We start from the raw sequence: 21,093 nt of genomic DNA, 5'->3' as shown, positions 1-21,093 counted from the left end.
ACCTAAAGTCATTGAAGACTTTGTAATCTCTTCAGAATCGTTCAGGTTATTTTATTTTGACTAACTACTCTCGTACATCTAGTGTTATGAAAACTGGTACGCTTATGAAAAGAACTCTATGCCTTCCAGATCTTTCCATGCGACGTCATCTTTCTAGCCTTTCCACTGTCCACAATATATACTACGTGAACAAATCATTGCAAGAGTCTCATCATTGCTCTAAATTACGCATCACCCCGCATTCATCATCGGTTCAAAATAATCATTCCAAGTTGCAGAGCTCAACAGCATTTTTATTCTTTCCTCCTTAAGAGCAGCTCAGACGGGAACCACCTGCCTGCCTGCATCGTCTCCATTCCTGAACCTTTCAATCAGCGCTTCTTCATACCTTATCTTAAAAACTCTCCTTATTTTATGGATTTGTATAAATATTTAGCACTCCTATTTGTAACACCTCAACGGCCCTGATAGTAACCAAATAAATAAATAATAAACCCACACTAATCCACCTTCATCCTCGTTTCACCCACCCTAATCGACCCTAATCCACCTTCTACTGCATCCTAATGCACCTTAATTCTCCTTAACCCACCCATAATTCACTTTATTCGACCTTATCCACCTTAATCCACCCTAATCCACAGTTAGTCCACCATAGTCCCTCTAATTACGTCTTAAGTGATTCGGTAATCAATCAGTAATGACCTTGGCTAATTCATCTCTTATACAGCGTAGACATGCTTTGGTTCGCTTCTTACCTTCTTTGGGTCACGTGATTTCTGTGCCTCACAACGCGACCTTGAAACAAAGATCTAAACGTCTTTCTCATTAAAAGATCAGGAAGGAAATGTTCTATAACAACTCACGAGGCAGTGTCCTTCTTTTTGAGGCTAGGTTGGGTTGTCTGAGACGCGAAGTTATAACAGGAGATTTACCCAAGAAAATTATTTGTATGTTGCAGGCAAAACAATTTCGGAAACCATTACACATATCCTTCTGGAATACAGATTACATCCGGTAGTCAATAGGAATGGCGTCCATCTTCAGGAAGCCTTGGCGTTTAACGACAGTACCAAAGGTATAAACATTGGCGTGGTAAACGTAAATAAGAGACGATCACAGGATTGGTAGCGCATGAGTAGAGAAAGGAACCTTGAATAAAATATGTATGTAACCGTAGAATAGAACAGATCTATAAAGAAAAAAGTAAAAATTAGAAACATTTGACAATAAAATAACAAACACTTAAACAGTAGACTAGAGTGCAGTGGTACATGCTACCGCACTGTTTCAAAAGGGCGAAAGCTCCTTACGATGATCATTTAAGCTTCTATTTGTTCTTAGAATGCACGTATTACCGTCAAGTTATGACTAATTCTTTTGGTAAAGGGATGAAGCAATTTTGTTATCTTCTTCTTTGTGGGGTTTTACGTGCCAAAACCAGTTCTGATTATGAGGCACGCCGTAGCAGAGGGCTCCAGAATAATTTTGACTACCTGGGTTTCTTTAACGTGCAGCAGAACACAAGCACACGGGCGTTTTTGCATTTCGCCTCCATCGAAATGCGGCCGCAGGGCCGGGATTCGATCCCGCGATCTCGTCCTCAGAAGCGCAACGCCTTAACTGACAAGCCACCGTGGCTGCTAGCAATTTTGTTTTGTTTTCTTTTGAAAAGTGGTACAACCATAAATGCTGTGGGCAGTAGGTGATTCCTTTGGAAAGAAAAGACGAAGTGCGTCCCGAGGGTCGTAAGCGCGAAACACATCCGGCTAGCATATTCCTGGAACTACGACAGGCAACTAAATTGTAACTTTCCCGTTTTCTGTTGAAGAAAGAAAACGCACATCGGCAGCATTAGACTCTACGCGCAAATATCGAACAATAAAGAGCACTTCAGGCACTGTCTGCTCAGTGGTGAATATGATATTGGTGTCGACAAGACACATTTCCTAAATGAAAGATGGTGCAGCTATATACAACATATCGAGAAACCTTGCGGTATTATTGAGAACTGAGGTTATCGCAATATTATGGCGATGCAATACATTTTTCCTGTTTTAAATTTCCATTAAGGAGTTTATTAACCTTCCGTCATGCCATGCTACTAATATGAAGGCGTGCGGCTTCGGCAAATATCTAAAATGTCACTGCTATGAAACTGTTTTGAGGCTTCTACTGACGCATATCCCATGTACTGACGCAGAAGGACTGCTTTTAGGCATTTATTTCATTTCATTTTTTTTTCAGTTCTTTTTCATCGAACCAGACAGAGACACAGCCATTTTTTCTATTTCCAGAATTATTTATTTTCATGCTAAGTGCACCGATCTTGCGTTTGCGAAACCTTTTTGGTGCGTTGAGCCCTACCGAGGCGGCACGTGGATGACATTAACTCTTCCTTGGCACGGCCGACGTGTGAACGCTAAAGTCATGTATATCAAGTCAGAAGCTTAATACTATCTACTTTTGAATACTATGAAATTATTATAGGGCAGCCGTTTCCATAGCTCCGTTTTTAATGGGTTTGAATTTGACCTCTTATCGATTGTCTGGAGTTCATGCGAACGCCTGCGGAACCGCTATCATCGGCACGATAGTCTGACAATTCGACTGCTCGAGGTCATCAGACGCCGGACTTCACTGTCGTGATACGCGCTGCGTGCACTGGCGGCATCGAAGTACCCGGATGTCGTACCTATAAACGCAAGTAAATACAAGCTAAATCACTACGCAAGTCATTTTGGGAATGACATCAGAAGTGTACTAAAGGCAACGTTGCTAACACGTGAACACATATTGGAGCCGAAAGCCGACGTCGATGGTGGATGCATCAATGGAAAAAGAAAATAACATACAGCTTTAAGTTTAGACGTATTTTTGTACGACAGCCTAATTATCCGCTCAGTCGAAAGGAAATTTGAGAAACAAGGTCATGGTGAACTTTGTTTGTTGCAAAAACGTCGTGGAGCAGCTCTTCTAATTTTACGTGAAGCTGTGAATGGAACAGGCATTTGCAACCTCAAAGTGGAACTTTATTAGGGTGGTAGCGTACTGAATTCAGCATCTCAATTTTCAACATTACCAGCTCCCTAAGCGGAACACAATACTGCATTCACAGTGACCCCAGCAGATGTGGCAATCTTTCAATTCAATGCCATCAAACAAAGAACTGATCGTTTCCAGCGCGGACAAGCGCACACTAGGACCGAAAGAGTAAAACCACCGTTTCTTCAGTTCCCATTTGATGTTTTCCCAGCAAACATATCTTTGTCCCAGCTACTCCGAGCGAGTTTGTTTCCCTAGCACAATTCAGTGGCAAATCACGCACTCCTTTCACGGAGACAGGCAATGGAACACATAGAATTTTCCAGTAAGGCAGTATTTAGAAAAATTGTAGAACCTTCTCGGTAAACTTAATCAAATTGTTGTCAGAAGGTTGTTTTTTACGTTGTTCTTTCTGGGGGAATCAGAAGAAAAAAGAACAGTCAATGTGAAAAACGAGTGGTGCCACCACGTATATACGCCTCATTGTTTGTGCTGTTTGCGATTGTATTTCCGCAGAATATTTTTACGTGTGGAAAGACACGAGGGGGGGGGGGGGGGGGGGGCAAAAGAGAATACTTACACGCTCTTTAAACTAGAGGCCAGACCACCTCACTGCGAGAAATAATTGCTAACGAAACTTCATTGCCTCTCCAAGAATAAACTTCACTCGCTACCAGTTTACAGCCTCATTCACTCTTGTTGTTTTTGTGGATATCGTTGTGTGTATCTTGTAGCTTCAGAGACAAGCTACTTCGTATAAAGTACTCAAAATACAGATACTCATACACATTTAGCAGAATGTATCATGATACAGGTACAAGATACACAAGCATAATCTGAAGGCACAATCTAATATATATAAAAAATTGATACTACGCAGCCCTGTTGTTGGTTCAGTTGGTACCTGTTCATTATTAGGTAAAGACAATGACGTAGTACGACGAACACAAACAAAATGACAAGATGAGTACTTACTCAAAAGTATTTTTTTCTTATAAAAGGCCACACAAGTACATCTATCAACCATGCCGTGCGAACATATGTACAGGCAATGGTGTCAGTACAAGTGTACCTCAAAGTGACTAATAATATCATACTCGCGTTTTTTAAGCCAACTTATATGCCACAAATGGCTTTTTAACCACTTCGTTCATGAGTTCAGGCGGAAAGAGCGCAAAAAAAAGCAGGCCGTGAGAAAGGGACCGCAATCACCAGTTCACTTCGTCCAATGTGAGAAGCCCAAAGTCATAGGAACACGACAGAATGGCTCGTGGATGGAAAGCCGAATAATTAGACGAGACACTAAGTAAAAAGAAAAAAAGAAACTGAACCTCGTCCGTTTCCAGTATAGGTTTAGATAAAAGTTTTCCTTTTGCATATTGTGAAAGGACGTCATTTGAATTTATTAGCTGCTTTGACGACGACAGCATCATGAGCTTCATCGCCAAAGTTTATTTCCTGTAAAAAACAGCCGTGCTGATAACCAAGGTGACTGAACTGTAAGTGGAAGGGCACTGTCTACGTGAATTTGCTGCTTTCGCACATTCCAGCTCTTTGGGCACAGCAGCAAACTCAGAGCCCCTTAATTTTGCCCTTTTGAACAAGCGGTATAAAAAGTCGATATTTTCATTCCATCTTTCAGACCGTGACTGAGATACCAGTTGATTGGAAATGGCTCTGTTTGTGTCAATCAAATCAGCAATCCTCGTGGCTGTGATCCTACAGGCTATGTAAGTACCTATCATAACCAATATCGCATTTATAATCCAGATAACATGGCTCGGATCAGATATGAGCCTAATTGATAGTCCATGTGATGTCTTATTGTTGTACTATCTGTGTTTCCCAATGTACTGGAAATTTTTTGTACGCGAAAGAGATATAGCAGTAAAATAACGTAAATTCCTATTGCTACATTAAAGTAATTCATATATTTAATATTGTCGTAGCAGAGGCATAAGGTAATGCTGCAATGGCATCTTTCTCTGAACAAAATTGCTCGAAAAAGATATGGTTGATCCCTCTTTCATTGGAATCGATAGAACACGGACGCGAAATGTGCCCTCACAGAAGCTGTTGCATGTTTGCTTCTAGAGCTCACGGTCCGCTGCAGCTAAATGCGCACGATTTGCGGGTCGGCGACCGTGTTGCAGGTTTGCTTGGCACGCGGCGTCGTGCTGGCGAGCGGCGTTCTGATGCCGAGTCGCTTCGGCGAAGCGACGAGCATTTTGGTCCGGCTCCGAGGTGTCTTGGGCAGCCAGTTGAGTTGCGACTCGCTTAGCTTCAGGAATGCGAGTAACTGAGTTCGCAGCGTGCGCCGCAAACGCGCGAAGGCGTTCTGCTTCACGCTAGCGTCTCTCTCGCCGGGCCAATGCGAGATTCACTTGTCGATGTCGTTACCTTTCTGCGGTGCTTAGCGCAGCAGTTTTCTTAGTTGTTGTCATCGAAAGCGAAGCAGTAGGCGGAGTTTAAGCACTGCTGATGCATGTTCAAGCTGCACTCCGTAGGCGTCGAGGTGTCACAAGCTAATCGGATGCGATAGACAAACTTTGTGCGGAAACTGCGTCGTCACCTCATCAGACGGCCAACACCACCTACACCAGGGTACACCGCGTTGCAGCGTCCGCTGCGTTGAGACTATCGAAGCGCTTACTGTCAGCGCTCGTTAGTGTCATGATACTGTACTTCGCGGCACCGCTCCTAGATGATGGTGCCATCCCTGTCGAAATAGACCATATTTTACGCGTTCGCACAGACGTCATAACCGCTACAGGATGTTGATGGTGTACCCCGGCATAAAACACATTGCGGTAAAAAAAAAAAAGAATCACTGTTTAAGGTGGCGGTCCCACTCCGGCGGCACGAGCCCCCCGTTTTCTGTACTTTTGGAGCAACGGTGGCGGCTCTTCTACTATTACGCGACTATTACGCCGACGAGAGATACAATTCACGTCCTATATATAGAAGTAAGGGCAAGGCAACATCGTTAAGGACAAATGGCTGAAGGGAAACCCGTACAAGTGTACCGTATAAATCATCATTATTTTTTTGCTCTTTCGACCATCTTCGCCCTTGACTCAGTAATCCCGTAGCGATAATACGAACTGAAGAGTGCATTTGACCGAGCACTAGCTCTTTCGACAGGGCTCTATGGCTACTAAGAACGCTAGCTGGCAAATGAGGCATTAAAGGGATACGGACAGAAAGGTTGGCGGGTGTTTTTTGCGTTGAAACAAAAGTGGACCTGTTGAAAATGACGAATACAACAAGCTGCTTTGAAAGAAAGAACTAAAAACATTTTTTGGGGGGATTTTCTGTTGCACCTCGCCTCCAAGCGGGGTGCAAGCCGCCGGCAGAGGCTGAAATTTGACGTCATAACACTCACCCGCGCGCGCGCGGCCAAGGTCGTACAGCCGCCGCAGTGTTTCCGGTGGTGTCGGTCCCTTGCAGCGTTTGTTTAACCCCTTTCGGCGATCTTTGCACGTGGTCCGTCTGAAACATTATCCGCGTCGACGCTCCACGCAGGTGGTGCGACTTACGTGCGCCTTCCCTCGGTCGTCGCTCGGTATTGACGCGTTCTTCGCGGCGGAAGGAAATGCCCAGACATTGCTGTTATAAAAGCATCGTCGGTCGTGACACGCCGTCGCACACGTTTCCCAGAGACGAGAAGGTGCCTAAACTTTGGATACCTGCCTGTCAGCCATCACGCACAGCCTGGAGACCTGTAAAAATGACTTCATTTGCGCGGACCACTATGTCGACGATGATTGTGTGACCAGCCCGGCTGTGCTGAAAAGCCTCGGCATGCCGTGTCAAAGGCACTGCCGAAGCTGACGCTGTGCACATCGGTCTTCTCACTAAAACGCAAGGCAGAAATGAGCAGCGGCGCGTTGAAAAAGAGGAGGCGAAAAAGATGTCGGTACTGTTTTCGTTCACTTGCAGCCGTCTTGGTGCAGTGTGAGGCGAGGCTGGGCGAGATGCCCGAGGCTGGGCACGAATGGCATTAATGTCTTTAAAAATGGTTGCAAAGCATAGTAAACAATACAAGGCTCGCGCGCGTGAGCGCGACTCACGAGATCAGTCCTACATGGCAGCGGGGAAGACACACACACCGCTCTGCTTCTCCACAGGCCAAAAGCGGGAAAGACTGGTGACAACGCCAGACAGATGCTACCATCTGTCGGGCGGCTGGCGAAGTGGACGTGAGATTCTCGGAAGTACTGATACCTCACAGCAGTTTGGTCACACCGACGGCATAAACTACTATTCAGTCATCCACGAAGTGCTGAAGTACCCCGCAGCTGCCTCGCCTGCGTGCGCTCTTGAAAAAGCAAGTTTACAGAAGAAATGACAAATAATTCTTGCAGAAATGTCTGGTGCAGAGCGAAATCTTCGCACTACGGTTCGCGAAAACCTGACCCGCACTTCCACGGCCGCCTGCTCTTCTTCGTCTATTGACGCGAAAGGCTTGTAACCGTAAGCGGTAATATTTCTTGCCGAGTTGTAATGGTCTTCGTCTTCAGACGTGTACTCATCGCTGGTAGAGGCACCAGAACTCCAATCCGTGCTCGCGATGCCGGCGTCGGCGCGCTTCGAATGACAGCGGCCCCCGGCTGGCAATCCGACGAGGGTGTCGTAACGTCACGGCTTCCAGCTCCCGCAGGTCGGGCGACTCGGCGCGCGCTCACAAAAACGCCACAAATAAAGCCATCGGCTCAAAAATGAGCTATGTGAGTACTTCTTTTCGGTATAATCACACACTGAGGATTCATTTTCAGCATTTTCGTAAAATTTTCAGATTTCGTGTCCGTATTCCTTTAACTCCGATTAATAGATATGGACCACCAAAATAAAGTGAACGAATACTGCTATAGTTTGGAAGGACTGAAATCAATTGCAAGCTTTAGCGTTTTGCTTGAGCCCTAGGGGTGATCTTTCAAAGCGCGGGCACTACATATTGCCGGCCGCACGAAATTGCGAAATAAATGCGAGGCATGAAACATTCACCGACGATTACGATACTCCCTAATCCGAAATTTGTGCGCAGCTCCATACGTGTTTTCATTTCGCGTGTCAATAATTTGTATTATGATTATATAGGTGCACGGTTTATATTACAAAGAGAATGCTATGAGTAGCGTAGCTGGCGCCGACAATCTGTCTAGAGCGGCACAATGCAAACGGAGCGAAGTGTGGCCCGACTGCTTCGCTAATCGGGAGATCTCGAGAAGCAGCGCGTGGGGTGACGCGTGGGTGCGATTCACAGCAGCTGCCAATTCACAGCAACCGCCGCAGCCGCCTACGCTCAAGCAGCGCTTTGGTTGCATACAGACGACACGCGCTACTCTGGCGTCATATCGTAGCCATCGTCACCGCAAAGCCCGTCTTGCGCGGCACTACTCTTTTCTTTTCACGCTTTCGTTTGACAAACGGCGAGAGCGGCCCTTCATCGATGGGAAATCGTGCAACCCCTCTCAGCGACGACAGCACCCAAGGGAGCGTCACATCGAGCCTTACTCGCAGCTGCTCGCCACCGACCCTTGCACGAGCAGCGATCCCAGTCCCACACGCTTGCACCGCGTATACTGACTAGAACACTGCACGGGCTCGGGCTTACCCGAAAGCCTGGGCCCGGCCCGGCCCACGGGCCGGGCCGGGTAGGGTAGAACAGTTTTTTCACGGGCTCGAGGTTTTTTGACGCGGGCCCGGGCCGGGCTCGGGCTTTCTGGTGGTGTGCATGTAACGTGCAGCGAGTTATTCTCGGGCGTCTCAACTCTGAAAAACATTATTTTTTGGTCTCGGGCCGGGTTCGGGCTGGTTTCGAGTCGGGCTCGGGCCGGGCTCGGGCCTAAGGTAAAGGGGTGGCGGGCCGGGCCGGGCGGGTAACGTAGATTATTTCCGGGCCCGGGCCGGACCCGGGTATCGCCATTAAAGTTTTGATCGGGCTCGGGCGGGCCGCCCAACGTAAAAACGGGCCCGGGCCCAGACTGAAAAAATCGGCCCGTGCAGTGCTCTAAATTACTGACCTCAGCAGCTGACACCGCGGAGGAGCGTAGCCCTCGCCACCTCACGCCAAGCTAGCCCCCTCTCGGAAGCGCTGATGAGATCGCCCACGCGGCTGCAGATGCCGTGGCAGCCGGCAACTCAACGCATGCGCAGGCCGTCTCCCCTCCTCGCGTTTTCTTCGCTCTCATCCCGCGAGACCGAAGAACGCTGCCAGCGGAGTCTGCCTTTAGAGCGAGAGGCGCTCTAAAGACAGCGAAGGCCCTTTATTCGAGCGTTCATTCGAATTGTTCTGCCTCATCGCAATCACGTTCCTGCTAATTAAAAAAATATTCGCGCAATTTGGCGCGCACTGCAAACAGTGTAGTAAGCTAGTGAGTGCCTTTAAGGCTATGGTGTTGCGCTGTGAAGCACGAGGTCGGGTGATCGAATCCCGGTTGCGGCTGCCGCATTTTGATGGTAGCGAAATGCAAAATCACCCGTGTCTCGTGCATTGGGGGCACGTAAAGATCCCCAGGTATTAAAAATTAATCAAGAGTCCAGCACTACGGCGTAACTCATAATAAAATCGTGGGTTTGTTACGTTGGACCCCACAATTCAAATTCGATTAATTTAAACTAGTGAGTCGCTGTTGACGAGGCGCTTTTGCCAGGAAAGTTGATTTCATGAAGTGAAGGTGCCATATGCGGTCCCTCTCGCAGTGTGTTTTTGTTGATCAATTATACAACTCAACCATCATCATGATAACATAAAAATTAGCGTAGTTTGCACTGCAAGCGCAATGCTAAAGAGACAGCGGAGCTTATGGGCACACAGCTCGTCCTGACTTTGGGCTAGGCTTAGCACTACCAAGTCATCCCCCGAACTTTCAGAAATTTATTGATAATTGATCGATTGTCGTTTAGCTATTGATTGACGATTGATTAGCTATCGCAAGGTATTGGCCATGATTTTCGGCCAGGCTAAGCATACTAAGTCATGCCCAGCACTTTCCAAAATATATTGATAAATAATTGATCTAGTATAGATTAGCTATTGATTCGCTATCGATTGACTAACGGCCGGCTTAAACAGCTCTGCTGTTCAAATGCTGGCGACCATGGGTACTTGTTTCGACAGGAAACGACAGGGCATGGCTTGGCGCCGTGCGTGGCCGCAACAGTTCATCGCAATTTAGTCTGCTGTCGCCTTTGTTTTATTGCGATAGCTATTATATGGACACTTCACCCGGATTTCAGCCGTCGGCGTCGCCGTCGCCGTGAGGTTCCCTGTAGATAAAATCTTCGCCGCGCGCCGTATGCCCGAGCGGAAGCGTGCGGGGACGCGCGCTATCACGGAGAGCGAACGCACTCATCTCCCACGCGCAAGAAGCAGGAAGCCAGCGCCGGAGGAGGAGGGGGGGGGGGGGGGGGGCACACTTTTACTCTGCCAACAAACGCGCTCGTCGCTCGTCCGCACCGTCTCTTATCTCCAGACGGCTCTGACCTTTATGCGCCGTGCATTCGCCGCTCAGTTTCCGTTGAAGCGATAGACCGCACGTACCTTCGCCCGCTGCGGCGTATGCTTGCTGCCAGCGTTTTGACAGTCGTTGTTTGCAGTCATTCAGTGTGATTTATTCGTGTTTGTTTGTGCGCGCTCACACCACGCTTGTTCATTCAGTTAGTAATAGTCGGGCCACATTTTCCAACGCACGCTACACATGCAATGCTGCCCGGATCGGCAGTGCAGCGCTACAGGTGTGTCCCTTCGCACGCGCTGCCCACGGGAAGCGCTTCTCATCAGCACCACCGTTTCACACGCGCCTTCTCGTGGTCATCGAGTCTCTCTTCATGTCAGTCTACTTACGCCGCAGCACACCTGCTTACTTAATCAGCTCATGTTTACTACAATTCTTATTGCTACCAAAGCCGCTCACCTTACTTCATATGACATTGCTGTGTTGCTATCGCATTCATTGTTTCGCCCTTAGGGCGAAACTGTTACATTTTTTTATTACAATAGCAATTATATGGTCACTGCAGGCGGATTTCTGCCGTCGGCGTCGCTGTGACGTTCCGTACAATGTTCAAGGGCGATAAAATTGTCGCGGCGCGCCTGAAGCTGTATGTGCGAGTGAAATCTTGCGAGGGTGAGCCCGCTATCGTGGCTCAATCTCGCGTAGGCAAGGGCGGCAGAAGATTTCGACGTCATTTGCAGCGATGCAAGTAGATATCCGGCCAATTTTTTGACAGTGAGCTTCCGCGGTCTTCGAGGAGATGTGTTCACGTTTTCTCGTGCGCATGACACCACGATTGTTAATTTAGTTGGTATACGCTTATGTTTATAAGCTTATACGGCCGATAAAACCACTATCCTTACTCACATATATAGCTGTCCACTAATTTGCTATCGCAATCGATGCTTCGCCTTTCGGACGGAACTCCAACTCTTTATTAGAATGGCGCGAAAGGTCCACATGCTAGGTGTCGGTTCTATAACAGCCTTATGTGGTCATTTCGGCCACATTGCTCTAAAGTGCTTGACAGTTATGGACGTCGGCCTTGTGTGTTGACTCGGTGTGTTTGTTACAACGCATTTTTTCGCCTCGAGGGTAGTCCTCTGTCTCAATAGCACGCTAGGACTCGAAAATGTCACAAAGGGATGCAGCGTTAAAAATCTTAGTTTTGCAATGGGGTGAGACCAGAACCAACTATCTTGTTCATGCCGAGATGTGAAGGGGCAAAGTTGGCGACGCAAGGAGGCGAATAAAGGTAACAATTCAAAGCGGTATTTTTGCAGTGCTTTTTGCTGATGTTTTGACCAGTGGCATGCCGGAACAAATAAACTGGCGTAGAGAACAAAAAACTAAATTTTGGTTGTGAATGACACTGACAATAATGTGGGCAAGGCAGACCTTGGAGGATAACAACAAGTCGAGAGTCAGAGACAAGGCGCATTTGCTGCAGTGAACATCACGTCCCGACCTCAATATGAGCTGCAGCCCCACAATTTTTTTTTTTTTTTTTGCGTCACTCCTCTGCCGCGTGAAGCAGGTGGCGCGCGATTACTTTTCAACACTCTCACCCCTTCCTCATTTGCTATCGCAATCGATGCTTCGCCTTTCGGCCGTAACTGCAGCTTTTTCTTATCGCAGGCAGACTGTTTTAAATTCTTTGACCTTAGAGCAAACCCCACATGTAAGTGTCCGTTTTAAAAGAATTACGGGGTCTTACGGGCCAAAACCACCATCTGATTATGTGGCACGCCGTATAGTGGGGGACTCCGGATTAATTTTGACACTGTGGGTTTTTTACATTCGCCTAAATCTAAGTACACGGCAGTTTTTGCATTTCGCCCCAATCGAAACGCGGCTGCCGAGGCCGGGATTCGATCATGCGACCTCGTGCTTAGCAAGGTAACACTATAGCCACTAGGAAACCACGGCGGGTCAAGTGTTCGCATTCTGCACCGCGTTCTGCAGCATAGTGAAGGCATGCCTGCCCAACAAAAAGGCAAGACGCGGAGGCCTGAGATTGGCCCACTTTTGATTACACTATCTCCGTGATCAGCCCAGTTTTCGTCACACCGTCTCCAGGACAGGTCGAATTTACTCGTCGGGAAGGTGACCGAGTAGAAGCTGACCGCGCCAAACTCCGAGGAAGAAAGAATGTAAGGAAAGCTTCCCTTTAATACGGGAAATTATCTCTTGAAGGTGTCTGCATGTTGCAGTGAGGATATTTATATACCGTTTGCTCTTTTCTTGCCAAATGCCTTCTAGAACAAAGCCGGTCATCGGTATATTAAATGCGAAGCATTTCTTGGCGAACATTTGCCACTTCGAGAGTATCTATGTAGAGATCTAGCGCCTACGTCTTGGTGCTCTCGCGGTATTTCCGTTAACTTGGTATGCAGCAAAATTAGTAAGAATGAGAAGAGTCTAACAAGCATAAATGATTGGTCATGACAAGAATATTACGAAAGGCGTGCCATGTGGGCCATGAACAGCCGCCTCATGATCGTGTCGTTAATTTGATATGTACCAAAACTGGCATAGTACGAAAAGAGTGCATGACGAACATAAATGATACGTCATGACAAAAATGTCATTACATGCGTGCTATGTAGGTCAGGAAACATCCGCCTACGTCTTGGTGGCCTCAAGGTCGTTTCGTTAACTTGGTGCCGAAATTGGCGCAGTATGACGAGAGTGTATAGAAAACATAAATGATGGGTTATGACATGAATATCGTAAAATGCGAGTCATGTAGGTCATGACACAGCCGCCTACGTCTTGGTGCTCTCATGGGCATTTCGTCAACTTGGTAGGCTCCACGCACACTGCTTCGCAAAACATCGATTCCCTGAAAGCGTGGGATCTACCGGCGAAGCTTGATATTGCCAGGCAAAACGAAAAAAAGCGTATGTTAGTCGCCTGTCCACAGAAAACTATCATCATCAGCATTGGCTCGAGCGTCGTCGTCGTCTACTTCGGCAGATGGCTCATTGACGCCCCTCGGGTTGCGCTCTTGCCACTGCTCCCGCGTTCGTCGTTGTCTTCTTCCACAGCTGGCTGCGTTCCCCCTCTTCTCTTCTGTCGTCGTAATGGAAAGTCCGCGTTTACAGCTGTATGAGCCATTGATTAACGGGGTATGAGCCATTCATTGTCTTACCGCAACGAACACATTTAATTTTGAACCAATTTAATTTACAAGAATCTCAACCAGCAGTGCTGGGCGAATGCTGCTGACCAACTGCTGAGCAAATTCGGGACATCGAACGCAAGTGACAACAGCCGACCGCGGGCATACCGTCAGTGACGTAGTTCTCTTCATCGCAGCCGAACGTGTGTTTAACCTCATTAAGAAACACAAAGACGTAACCAAAATTTGAGAAAGACTTTAATGTACCGTCGGGATTAACTCACTGATAGACACCGGGGCCGCACGTTACAACTTCGCTGGTTAACCATCTTTAAGGAGTGCTTGACAGATTGATAGGACATTAAGCAATATAATAACAAAAGCTTGCTGGCGCAAGCCCCCAACCTGTCAAAAAGGGGTCACTCATAACACCTATCCTTCCATCCATGCAAATGCGTAGTTCCGAGGCGAGATCAAAGGCCTTTGATACTTTTGGAAGATCCAGGTGCAAGACCGGAAACCGCTCAGCCTAGCGCTCAGCACGGTGCATATAGGCAAACAATATACAGGGTGTTTCATTTTAGTTGCACCAACTTTTTTTTAAATTGCCCGTGGCAGATAGCGCAATTATACTCCTTGATCTAAACTACGTGATGAGGCGGTCATTACTTCCACGACAAATCAAGATGCCTAATTGAATAATTAACATAATTACGTGAACAAACGTTTTCATTAATAATTTTATGGCACATCTTTCAATCAACGATTTATAGCCACTGAGTTCGCAAGGCGTATCCACTTGGAACTAATTCTCAGGACTGATCCAGTTTGGAGATAATAATTTTCAAAGTGTACGACGAAATGCATAGGCGTTCCAGTTAACTGTTTGAGGAAAACGTTGTTTTATGCATCGAAGCACAAAGTGAACTGCAAAGCCCAGGCAGTCGTCGGACACTTTGGAAATTAATATCTCGAAACTGGTTTGATCCTGAGAATTCATTCCAAGTGGATGCGCCTTGTGAACTCAGCGGCTATAATTCTTAGATTTAAAGATGTACCGTGAAATAATTAATGAAAAAGTTAATTCTCGTAATTATGTTAATTATTCAATTAGTCCTTTTGATTTCTCGTGGAAACAATGACCGCCTCATCGAGTAGTTAAGATCCAGGATTAGAAATGTGCTATCTGCCAGAGGCAATTTTTAAAAATCTGGTGCAGCTAAAATGAAACACCCTGTAGAGTGTAAGCGTTCGCGAGTTCCTGCTGGGCAATTTCATGACGAAAGGAGTGATGGTGAGCGTCGACTAAACCGGTTTGGCCCTTGGTGGGGTCAAGTTCGCAGCGAATGACCCAGCTGGCATGATCCAACAAACAGGTGGCGGTGTTGTCAGTACCGATTTGCCTGAGGAGAATACAACTGCAGTGGGAATACGGGCAAACCTGTAAACGAAGTAGTCTCGAAGAAGCATTGCACAGCACAACAAAGGCGTGGCCTATGTATGTCCGACACCTCACCAGCTCGGCATCAGCGCTGTGGGACAGCTGTAACACATATGATACGTAGCCGCCGTAAGCTTCTATGTACGTTTGCGTCCACTACACTAACTGATGGTTGACTGGTAATTTTCCTTCTAACGGGCTTCTGTAAAAATGCACGCAGTTTTTTTTTTATGTGAATCTCAGCGCACGATCATATCGTCGTGCTCGCGAAACCATACCTTTGCATTATGTGGCTTTGATATATATATCCAAATTTCCAATCAACACGGCAGGTTTCCAGCATTTGTTGGTCCTCACAATGACGTGGGTCATAACATAATCTATCTACCAGTCAGGGCTAAGCATTTGTGTTAGTGGAATCACAGAACGTTCCAAAAGTACTCAGGTGTGATAGCTCATTTGCTAAAGGGAAACGCGGTGGTGCAGCTTCCGTACGTTTTTATATTGCGGAGCAGCAAGCGAATCGACCACCGGTGCGGAGTACACTCGTAAGGTGTGCTTTCCCCGCACCTTCACCTAAGTGTGACGAAGACGATAGCAAGATGAGAGATACATTTACACGCAATATAAAGAAGTTAAGGTTAGGCAAGATTGTTAAGGCGAGCTAGCTTAAGGGATACCCCGCTGAATCATCCTTACAAAGTTATTGTCTCATTCGAACTGTCCAGCAACTTCGCCGTTTACTCGTTACACGCGTAACGATATCACAAATACTTGGGTAGAGAATTCGCTATAGCCTCCGAGAGGTGGTATACGCGTATGACTAAATGGCGACTCGGTGCCTAGACTTGAATACGGAGAAACATAGGAAGGTTCGCAACAAGTTTCACACACACACAAACACACAAAAAAAAAACGCTTTTTATGCTAGTATGTCAACTGCACTGTCAAATAGTGTCACTATAACATGCTATTAGTTTATATAACTGATGGAATATCTTCTGAAATCGTGCAGGTTTGTTGGATTCAGCACACCAGACACCCCGTCCAACACGAGCCCAACCAACGAGATGGTTATTCACGTCCACAGCTGTAATAAGACGGTAAGTCTGCTCAGTAAATACTGAAGTCACTGCTTCTACTGAAACTAAACAAACATCTTCACCTTAAAATTAACTTTAACTAATCTAAAGACGTAATACTACCCTATAGAAGTTCTCATGCTTCCAGTTCGGGTTGAAATTTTAAGAAAATTCTTTCTATCTAATTGCGCAGTTTCGTGTGGAGAAAGGCATTGCTTCCATGATAAATCGCACTTTCCGTGTGGCTACTTATAAATATTGAACAATCGGCAGGCTAATTATTTACTTCAGGACACATCTTGATATTCAAGTTTTAAGCCGAGCAGTAGAGAAGTGATGTATGTTCCGCCAAAATCTTCAGACAAGCGCCACTTTCGAAATATCGGTCTTCAAAATTCCCTACAGAATGCGTGCATTTTCTTGATAACGCGCAACTTTTACCATTTTGAAGCTATTAACTGGAATTCCGGTGTCTTTTGTAGCATATTTAGAATATTTCGACGGTGCATATTACGAAAGTGCGGCTAGTTTTACAATGTATGCTAAGCAAACATGACATCACTTCAGCTGGGCTTCAATGTCGTATTTGCAATACGTTGCGTAATGCAAATATGTTATTTAGTTAGCGAACGCTTTTAAATATTCAGTGGGACAAGGCAATCATTTTCTATGTAGGCAATTGGCGCCTCAAGTATAATGCACTCGGAAAAGTAGACCAACAGTAGCTGTCACAGAAAATAAAAAAAACGTTTGAGATACAACTCAGAATATATATATATGTATATATATATATATATATATATATATATATATGAACAAGAAGAAAGGGAACCGAGGGGCCCGATATTTATTAATCATATCATAAGAAGCCAACAAACAACGGCACCACGGCCAACAGAGGGGAAATTACTTGTATACTTACTAATTGAAATCAAGAAATGATAAATTAATGGAAATGAAAGCGGATGAAAAAACAACTGTCCGCAGGTGGGGCACGATTCCACGTCTTCGCATTACGCGTGTGGTGCTGTACCATTGAGCTACCGCGGAGCCGTTTTCCCATCCACTTTCTGGGGTATTTATGTCTTACAACTAGAATTAACCCTCGGAGTGTTAACCAGCGCCACCACTCACAAACCTCAATTTTCATTTTGATTAATGTATAATTTCTTTAATGCAATTAGTAGGTACATGTAATTTCCCCTATGTCAGGGTAAATATCCACAGCGAAGTAAACGCATCTATGAAGCGGTTTATTGACGTTTCAGCCGGGGTCCGACCTTAGTCGGAAACTGATTCTGCCGGCCGGACCCCGGCCGAAACGTCAATAAACCGCTGCAGACGCGCGTCTACTTCACCGTGTGTATCGATCTATCGATCTACTATGTAGCTGTCTATATATATATATATATATATATATATATATATATATACATATCCAAATGAGGATTAAGCCACCTGTATGTTGTTAGCAGCTAGCAGGAACCAGCTGAGGCCTCCTGTACTTTTTGGGTTGTTCATAAATCATTGATCTGCAATGATGGGATGATTCTTTTTAATTACTATATTTACAGGAGATCTGAAATTATTAGTTTCTAGAAGAAACTCGAAAAGTCTAGTTTCAATTCTGGCACGCGATGTTTTGCCTGGTTTATTTGTTCGCGTGTTGGAGAAATACCGCGAAATATGGAAAATATAATCTAACTGGCTACCCGTTTGCACGTCGCTGCAATTGTGCTTTCAAACACATCGTAAACGAACCGTACGCACTCTAATATTATTGCCTAACCCGCCGGTTGCATCACCTCAAGAGGACGTTTATTGGCTAAGGCCCGTAAATGCCACCTTGCGGTGATCCTCTCAGAACATACGACCTTTTGTAACAACGGTAAGCTGATTGACAAAGCCATCTTATGAAATTTTGTAGGGCATGATATGGATTTGCATGTCAGGCAAGGACGTGCGTAACATTTATGACAGGGATGGTCCATTACGCGGCAGATTTAGTTCGTTGGCAATATTTCTGAGAAGGGCACTGCTGCAGCGCTCAGCTCCAAGACGCGTCCGCTTTTTTTTAAGTTGTAAAATTCGTCAACAATCCAGGCGGCTACCTGGGCATCTATCTGGTTTGCTAAAACGCATCGCAGCCCCGAATGTAATTTTCGCGCAGGTTTACTTGACTATGTATGAGACATATATGCCTATTAAGAAGGTCGGAAAACGCCACATTTTATAGTGGCCACTGAGTACCGGGCAAATTACGTCGAAGCATCTGGCCTGCAATATCTCACCACTGGTCACCTAATCGCGGTCTACGAGTGTAAAGTAGTGCGCAGGCACACGTTCTATCCGCAGGCGACTGGCCTCACGGAAAGGCAAAACCCTATCCCTCACGCCCGCAGGCACTTTTCATGACAAAATTGACTAAAAGAAGTGTTGGTGTTTAAACTTGGCGTAACCACGACTTGATGATCAGGCACGTCATAGTGGCGAACTGCGGCTTAATTTTGGTCACCTGGGGTTCTCTAACGTGCTCCGAAAGCTAAGCATGCCAGGGTATTTTTATATTTCGCTTCTATTGAAATTAAGCCGCAGCCAGCGCGTTCCGATACGGAACATTATGCCTCGATAATCTGAATGGGACGAGGATTAATAAAGCGCTAATTTTCTTAATAACATTGCGCTCCAAACTTCCACTAGGAAGGCGCCGCACGAAATCCTGTATGGAGAGTTGCCACAGGGAAAAGCTGCCAGCTGTTCGATCAGCTCTGTTCCCGACCAGGGACCAACAACTATCTGATGGTCTATCAGAAAATAAATTCATAAGAGCGTCTCACGTACACATTAAACAAAGAGGAAGGAAGAAAGTAAAAGTAATGGAAGTTGGCTACGCTGAGCCCAATTGGCTACCTCGATCGTTCTGTGGAAGAGAAAAAGGGGACTGAAGAATAAAAAAAAAAAGAACGTGGAGAAGTTCAGAGTGTGTACGGACACACATGCAATGAAGTTTTCATTGCTCAATTTATCACAAATGGTCATTAAGACTGGTGCACCTATGTAAGTGCAGAAGTGCTTTTGTCGCTTGAGAAATCGCAGACGCTTGTGTATATACGTTCCTTATATCCTCTTCTGTAAAGGGCCTTTGGTCCAAGTGCGGTAAAATACATTAGGATCGCCTACATCAACTTTTGATGATGAAATGTGGGAGCAGAGTGTTACCAGTTAATCAGCAAAGAAGCGTATCATTAAAATTTGTGGGCAGTGCGCCATCACAGACGGCTTAGGGAAAAACATCTGGCTCGTTACGATCTCCAATTCAATAGCCGGCTGCGATAGACGCAAAAAGTAAAGGTTCGCAGTGCATGTTTCACGTTTCAAGAACGGGGCTTGAACTAAGAGAAAACCTATTTTTCCTGTCACATATTCAGCATGACCATGTGAAGGCAGATGAATAATTTGTGCAATAAAAAAAGACGAATGAATAAATCAGAGTACGTTGTAGAATAAATTAAAAATATACACGCGATATCTATTAGTAACTCATGTAGAAATGACTATAAATGCTAATGTCAACTTACCTTCTACTAATTTTTTTCCAGTGCAATCCGTCAATGAATGTGACCTGTTCAATGAAGGGCTGCATCTGCGTACTTGTGGACAACGCTACTGAAGGATATTGTTACAGCGTGGACTGGAACGCACCGGATTATTACAATTTGCCTTCAAACGAGAGTTTACAGGCGGCGGCGCCACGATACGACTAGAAAGATAAATAAAGAACTCGTTCTCATCCAATACAGTTCACAAAAGCCAAATAGTGGATTTCGCTTAGCTCCGGGAATTTTACAAAGACGTTCTACAGGAAAATGTGTGCGGCACATAGAGGTGTTATAATGGAGCTCGAGTGGTTCCCTGTCTGTCGTTTTATATATTTTTGTTGTGCGATACACTCAACCACGGGACATGAACTAGGTAAAACTCGTGCGTTGCTCCTAATGGGGAGCTAATGCCATATGACGTTGCGTAACACATCGTCACTGAAAACTGTAGAATGAAGCGCCAAGGAAACCTCAGCCGTAATCTCGTGGGGATGCGCTTGCCGCTTTTTAACCCTGATTGCCCACTCATGCGAAGACGCATGTGTGTTTTTAGTCAAATTCATCAGTCAAACTTGTCACTTATATTGCATATCGGATTATTTGCGTTTGCATACACTTATGTTTGTTATTCGCTACATCGCCTTATGGCCCTCCCGCTCTCTAAGCGCGCGTTTAGACCCACATCTGCCAAGGGCCGCGTTATTTTTGTGATATGGAACACACGTCCCTACGCCAGCGACTGCATGCGCTCAGAATACAACCAAGGACGATTTATATCGGTCACGAATGTTAGCATTAAGGGCGGTCCAAAAACCAGTGGCCATACATGATGGAGAACGACGGAAACGTGGCTATATATAGGCGCGGGGTGGGCACGAACGAAACGAAAAAGCCTTCCATTAAAAAGTTATATTTTATTCACGATACATTCAAGGAAATTACTATTCACTTCAGGTAATTTCAGCGTCCTAAGCAAATGGTGATGTGTGGTTGTTTTGTTATTCAAGATTTATTGGTTCACCTCTACAGAGCCTACCGACTAACGCTGTTGCCATCACAAATCGCAGAGTCGTGCAAGCCTATGTACAAATGTAAAGAAATTACGAGGCTTTCGTCACACTTGGTTGTCGGGCCGCGCTATGAGGTAAGGATGCAAGAAAAGCAGTTGAACTCATGTTGAAAGACTCAAACTACACTGATAAAAACTACAAAAACCAAACTACAACCACACAGAACCTTACGGCACATGACGTGACACGCACAACACGCCAAACCAAAGTGCTCACGTTGGTTTTGACGGGAA

General features: G+C 45.7%; 1 protein-coding gene across 1 annotated transcript; it reads left to right on the top strand.

The window, feature by feature from the left end:
- The first annotated feature begins 4,691 nt into the window (after positions 1-4,691).
- Positions 4,692-20,121, top strand: LOC125944042 (evasin P1126-like). Its single transcript, XM_049663786.1, has 3 exons — positions 4,692-4,775; positions 16,125-16,212; positions 19,791-20,121. Exons 1-3 carry the CDS (start codon positions 4,717-4,719, stop codon positions 19,953-19,955), a joined length of 312 nt encoding a protein of 103 aa, XP_049519743.1. The 5' UTR covers positions 4,692-4,716; the 3' UTR covers positions 19,956-20,121.
- Positions 20,122-21,093: the final 972 nt, after the last annotated feature.

Source organism: Dermacentor silvarum, chromosome 3 (genome assembly GCF_013339745.2).
Source record: "Dermacentor silvarum isolate Dsil-2018 chromosome 3, BIME_Dsil_1.4, whole genome shotgun sequence".
NCBI lineage: Eukaryota > Metazoa > Arthropoda > Arachnida > Ixodida > Ixodidae > Dermacentor > Dermacentor silvarum.
This window is presented reverse-complemented; position numbering and strand designations above follow the sequence as displayed.